Genomic DNA, 6,880 nt, shown 5'->3' on the forward strand with positions numbered 1-6,880 from the left:
CACATACCGCATATGTAGTTTAGATATCAGATTTAAGCATACCATGCATGCAATATACCGTATATGCAGACAACTTACCGTATATGCAGTCTACCATATTTGCAGATAATTTACAGCATTTGCACCCTATCATATATGTTGTCTATCGTATATGCTTTTAACCATATTTGCATATATTGTGCTGCCTACCGTATATATTTTTAACCGTATTTGCACATATTGTTTTTACCCATTTCATATATATACCGTATTTTCAAATATTGGTTTTGCACATGCCAAAATTTCAGATTAATATTGCAGTAAAAGAATTGAAAGGCTTCCAAGGAAGGCTGGCATATAACTATTCGATGGTTTATTTAATTTTTCACATACCGAAATTGCGATAATTTTTTTTTTTTTAAGATTTGTATTTTTAACATAAATAGAAATTAACGCAAATTAATTTCAATAAAAATAAAAAGAAAAATAACATAATAAAACTAAAACACACGAATAAATTGCAGAAATATTAAATAGTGGATGAACTTTCAACCCAAAACTTGTGCGAGCACAATTTCCTTAAAACAGATTCGCTCTCTCACCGTAAGTACTTGAGATTTAATCCGAGCGTCTGTTTCCCAGGATATAACGGTAAAATCTGTAGAATTTGAGAACCACAGATACTACTCCAGTGAACTGACTAGTATCCCAACAATATCACCACAAAATGACGACGGTGGACAGAAATCAAGATGCAAATAGAAAAAATTATGTAGAATAATATTTTTCCTATTTTCGTGTGTTGCAGTTGTTGAAAAATTATGAGATTTAATATATGTTAAATCTTTCCATTAAACTCCATGGCAATAAAATCTGTAGTTGCTTCAATTTCTGGGAGTTTTGGTAGTCTCAGGAAACTCAAAGGTCAGTTGGAGAAAGCAAAAAAATTGCAAAACGTAAACACTCCAAATTGGCCAATTTTTGTTCTGTTCGGTACGATATTCGTGTACGTAAATCGTACCCGCACACAAGTTCAAGGTCCGAAAGCTATTTCGATCCATGATTTACACCCCTTGCGCGCACGTGGAGAGAGCCTCTATACTACACATAATTACACCCTTCCAATGTGCAACCATATTTAAAAGTTGTTCTTGCTTTCATATTTTTTCTATGTGGGACAAACTCATATTTTCCACATAATCATCTTTCAATGGTCAACTTTGAGTTCTAATTTCTCATTCATCCGAGATTCATTTTTGGCAAGTAAATATGCGATTTCGATACTCTCACGGAGGAGAACACGAATCAACTTTGATCTTCCAAATTGGACCAACGAGTCCCAACGAAATTGTGTCAAAAGTGAGCTATTTACTCATATTTTTCAACAATCCCCCACATGAATGAAAATTGGGAGACACATGAGACCGTGAGACACAAGACTTGGTGATAAAGTTTAACGGTTGAAGCCTACATAGGATAGGTAGGTATTACCTTTGAACCTTCCCTTGTGAAAGGATATTTACTTTACTAGTTGACCAGTAGATATGTTGTCCTTGAACTGTTCTATCGTTTATTGAAACGATGATATACTCTACACAGGATTTTTCCTAACACAATTCAGTTCTCATTATTATATTTGTTTTGGTCGTGAACATATGCCTGGTTCTGTAAGAGTTCTTAAGAATTGAGCCCCAAACAATTCTCTTAGAAGCGACCTCACTTCTATCTTACATCTGTGATTTCTTATTACAAGTAACCCGTATTACTTAGCTCGATTTTCGACGCATAAGAATCATTAAAAGCCTATTGTTTATCCTTCATCTTTATGGTTATAATTGTTACATCATAGGAATGGACAGGAGGAACACCCTTATAGTGATTTTTATTAAGTCTTTACAATTAGGTTGTCCCTTTGAACCTAGATCTTGGGATCTCCAGTCAACTAGGTTGTGTTTTCTTTGTAATTGATGAGTGTAATTCACTCATTAAACTAGAGCTTCTAAATCACGTTTTTTGATGTGTTCTTGGGCATTTTTGAACGTTTTGATGTGTGTGTTCGTGTTGTTTTGCAGTTTGGACAACTCTCGAGAAAATACCACTATTGGGAGCCTGTGATGAGCAAAAAATGATGATCAATGAAATGGAGCATGAATAAGCAAGTAATGAATAAGATTGTAGTGGAAAATAGGCTTGGAAAACAAAGAGAAGAGAAGCAAAGCAGTGGCATTGGCGCCACAGTGCCAAAGAGATGAAATTCCAGCAGAACTTTGGGCGCCACGACGCCAGACCTGGGCGTTATGGCTCCAGTTAACATGAGAATCGTGGCGCCATGGCGCCAAATCCCAAAACGTTAAGACCCGAATTTTTAATTATCTTTTCGGCCCAAAAATCATACCCTAACTCTTGAGGACTCTTAGAAAATATAAATACCAAGATGAAGAATAAGAGAAGGGGGTCAGACGGCTGAAGAGGCAAGAAAAAGAGAGGTACCAATTGAGAGAAGATCGACCCGATTTTGGAGAAGAAGAAGGGAGAAAACTGAGAAATCAAGCAACAAGATTGAGAAATAGAGCAGTAACTTGAGTTTTTTCTATCTTTCTCTTATACATGCACTCTATTTTGTATTTTATTATGTTTTTCTTCTCAATCATGAACTAAACTATTAAATCTAGGGTTTGATGTAACCTATTTGAGACATGATTTAATTTCTTTACAGTATTTCTATTTAATTTTCCAGAATTGATTTGTATTGTTCTTGTTTATTGCTTTCAGTTGCCTGATCACCAATTGAATGAATTGATGTTCTAAATTTAACGCTCGAGAGAGGGAAATTTAGGCATGATCTAAGAACAATATAACCTAGGTTTGTAGGTTTCGAGAGAAAGTATGAATCTTTGAGGGTAAAACAAGAACCAAGTGCGTGATAATCTTTATATATTTAATTCGGAATAGAGATATTGGGGTTAAAATATAGAGATAGCTTCTATTTGAAGCTCGAGAGGGGGAAATAGAATTAATTTAGGATTCTTGCCTATGAATTCGGGAAATAGTTGATGGAAATATCTATAGGGATTAGGAATTATGTCGAGAATACGGTGAAATCACTCCCTAGATATTACATAATTTTGATTTAGTCTTTAGAAATTGCCTCACTTTTATCGCACTATTTAATTCATTGACGTTAGTTTAGTATTCAAACATTAATTTAACACTCGATTGTCTAGATAAAGTAAACGCAGACACAATTATAGTAATCAGTGGAAGTTGAATATCAATCCCTGTAGGTTCGACACTTTTCAATTCTTTAATATACTACAAAGCTTGACACCATGCGCTTGCGGTATAAAATCACGTTATATATAACGCATGGCAAGTTTTTGGCGCCGCTGCCGAGGATTGATTCATTCGAATTCAATTGATATTATTACCAATCGGTATTCATTTTACTCTAGATTTTTATTTTTATCCTAATTTTTATTTTACTCTTTTTATGTCTATCTTCAAAAGCTTCCTTGTGATTATTTTTAGCTGTTTATGCGAAGGGCAAGAAATCTAGATCCACTACCTGTTGATCCTGAACCAGAACGCACATTTCGCATTCTCAGAGGCATACAAAGAAACGAACGGGAAGCAATGGCAGAACAGGATGCTAGAGCAGCCAATGAGGATAACCAACAAAGGGCTATTCGGGACTACATAAGGCCGGTTGTCAATGACAACTATTTCGGCATCGCACGTCCAGCAATTGCTACAGACAATTTCGAATTGAAGCCAGGGTCGATACATATGGTGCAGCAAAATCAACTTGGGGGTGCTGCAGTAAAAGACCCAAATGCTCATCTTGGATCCTTTTTGGAAATTCGTGACACAGTGAAGATGAATGGGGTTACTGAAGATGCAATTAGACTCCACCTATTCTCATTCTCTTTAAGGGATAAAGCAAAGGCTTGGTTCCAATCACTACCGTATTGCTCAATTACAACTTGGGATGATTTGGCTCAGAAATTCATCACCAAGTATTTTCCACCTTCTAAATCAGCTGAACTTCGCGGTGAAATTAACCAATTCAAACAACTCGACTTCGAGCCACTCTATGAAGCCTGTGAAAGATTTAAAGATTTGCTTAGGAGATGTCCTCAACATGGGTTCCAGAAATGGATGCAAATTGAGATATTTTATAATGGGCTAAATGGGCAGATAAGGACTATGGTAGATGCAGCTGTGGGAGGTATTTTAATGGCTAAAACAACAGAGGCTGCATATGCTTTATTGGATGACATAGCCACCAACAGTTACCAATGGCCAAGTGAGAGATCGGGTGTAAAGAAAGTAGCAAGACTTCATGAAGTGGATCCCATCACCACACTAGCAGCTTAGGTTGCATCACTCACAAATCAGATAGTCACGCTTACCACTCAAGGAAATCAACAGAAGGTAGATTCAGTCATGAGTACTTCTTCATCACACCAAGAGACAGAGGTTGCAAACGAGCAGGCCCAATATGTCAACAGTAGAAACTACAATCAAAGAGGAAGCTACCAAGCTAATCACTATCATCCAGGGCTGAGGAATCATGAGAACTTGTCATATGGCAACAATAGAAACACACTTCAACCTCCACCCGGATTCAACACTCAGAATTCTGATGGGAAACCACCCTTGGAAGACATCCTTGGGACGTTCATTTCTGGGACAAGATCACGCTTCAACAAAGATGAATCACGTTTGGATAATATTGAAACACATGTGTCCAACATGGGAGCCACAATGAAGAATCTTGAAGTGCAAATTGGCCAATTGGCTACCTCAATGAAGTCTCAGGAAAAAGGAAAATTTCCAAGTGATACAGAGGTCAATCCAAAGGAGAACTGTAAAGTAGTTGTATTAAGGAGTGGCAAGCAACTTGGAGAAAGGGAACTCACTGAAGATAGCAACCCCACACCTGATAAGGAGAAATAACAAGTAGTAGAATAGCAAGAAAAGCAGGCCAAAGGAACAAATAAGGCCCACAAACCTTACTCCATATCCTTCCTTGACAACCCACCAATTCTCACACCACCACTTCCATTTCCAGAGCGTTTTCAAAAGAAAAAATTTGATAATCAATTTGCAAAATTTTTAGAAATTTTCAAGAAAATTCACATTAATATTCCTTTTGCAGATGCTTTGGAACAAATGCCAAATTACGCAAAGTTTATGATGGAAGTGATGTGAAAGAAGTGAAAATTGGAGGAATATGAAACAGTAAAATTGACAGAAGAATGCAACGCTATTCTTCAAAATAAACTTCCTCAGAAGAGAAAAGATTCGGGCAGCTTCACTATTCCATGCACCATTGGAAGCTCTTCCTTTGAAAAGGCCCTCTGTGATCTAGGAGCAAGCATCAACTTAATGCCGTTATTAGTATTTAAGAAGTTAGGCCTCGGGGAGGTCAAGCCAACAACAGTGACTCTACAACTAGCTGATAGGTCCCTTACCTACCCACGAGGAATTATTGAAGATGTGTTGGTAAAGGTCGACAAATTCATCTTCCCAGCTGATTTTGTGGTATTGGATATGGAAGAAGATTAGGAAATTCCACTAATTTTACGCAGGCCATTTTTAACAACTAGAAGGGCATTAATTGATGTACAAGGGGGACAATTGACATTGAGAGTGAATGAAGAAGAGGTGAGGTTCAACATTTACCAAGCAATGAAGTACTCAGATGACAATGACACTTGCCGCAGGATTGACTTCATTGATTCTGCCGTGAGAGATGAGAAGTTATGTATTGAAGATCCTCTAGAGTAATGTATGATGTTTAGTACAACAAATGATGATATTAGCACTTTTGGAGAGTACATCGGGAGCAAGGATTTGGTTGATTACATATTGGCTCTTGAGTCTACATCAGTTGTGGAAAACCCATCACAATGTGAGGATATTCAACAATTAGAGGAAGTAGATGACAAAGAAAGCAATGAAAGCAGTAAGATTGAACTGAAGCAACTACCAAATCACCTTCGCTATGCATTCCTGGGGGACAAGTTTGCATTTCCAGTAATTATTTCTTCATCACTCACCAGAGGCGAAGAGGATAGATCATTGAAAGTGTTGAAGGATCATAAGGCCGCTTTGGGGTGGTCGATAGCTGACATCAAGGGGATAAGTCCTACAATCTGCAAGCATAAAATCCCCATGGAAGAGTCTTACAAGCCATCCATCAAACATCAAAGAAGGTTAAACCCAACAATGAAAGAAGTTTTTCGAGCGGAGATTCAAAAGCTATTGAAGGTAGGAATCATTTTTGCCATTTCAGACAGTGAATGGGTCAGCCCAGTGCAAGTGGTACCAAAGTAAGGACGGATGACAGTAGTTAAGAACGACAACAATGAACTAATTCCAACAAGAACAGTAATGATGAGTGTAATTCACTCATTAAACTAAAGCTTCTAAATCAAATTTTTTTGATGTGTTCTTGAGCATTTTTGAACGTTTTGATGTGTGTGTTAGTATTGTTTTGCAGTTTGGACAATTCTCAAGAAAATACCACTATTGGGAGTCGGTGATGAGCAAAAATGATGATCAATGAAATGGAGCATGAATAAGCAAGTATTGAATAAGATTGGAGTGGGAAATAGGCTTGAAAAAACAAAGAGAAGAGGATTAAAGCAGTGACATTGGCGCCACAGCGCCGAAAAAGGGGCGCCATGAAGAGACGAGTTCCAGTAGAAACGCTGGTGCCATGGCGCCCATTGAAGAGCAAAAGGAAGCAGAAACTCTAGCGCCATGGCGCCAGTTACCATGATAATCGCGACGCCATGGCGCCATGCTTGGGCGCCGTGGCGCCAAATCACGTTAAAACTCGGATTTTTAATTATCTTTTCGACCCAAAAATCATACCCTAACCCTTGAGGAC

At 37.8% G+C, this 6,880-nt stretch overlaps 1 protein-coding gene across 1 annotated transcript; it reads left to right on the forward strand.

Moving 5' to 3' along the window:
* The first annotated feature begins 5,370 nt into the window (after positions 1 to 5,370).
* Positions 5,371 to 5,772, forward strand: LOC111390100. Its single transcript, XM_023015088.1, has 2 exons — positions 5,371 to 5,483; positions 5,574 to 5,772. Exons 1-2 carry the CDS (start codon positions 5,371 to 5,373, stop codon positions 5,770 to 5,772), a joined length of 312 nt encoding a protein of 103 aa, XP_022870856.1.
* The last annotated feature ends 1,108 nt before the right edge of the window (positions 5,773 to 6,880 follow it).

The sequence above is a fragment of the Olea europaea genome, unplaced genomic scaffold, assembly GCF_002742605.1.
Source record: "Olea europaea var. sylvestris unplaced genomic scaffold, O_europaea_v1 scaffold65, whole genome shotgun sequence".
NCBI classification, from domain to species: Eukaryota; Viridiplantae; Streptophyta; class Magnoliopsida; order Lamiales; family Oleaceae; genus Olea; species Olea europaea.

Bases quoted from the DNA above. Each gene is read 5' to 3' on its own strand.
- LOC111390100 (XM_023015088.1), top strand. From the start codon at position 5,371: ATGCCGTTATTAGTATTTAAGAAGTTAGGCCTCGGGGAGGTCAAGCCA. The intron at 5,484-5,573 runs GTTGGTAAAGGT...AATTTTACGCAG, and splicing joins CGAGGAATTATTGAAGATGT to GCCATTTTTAACAACTAGAA.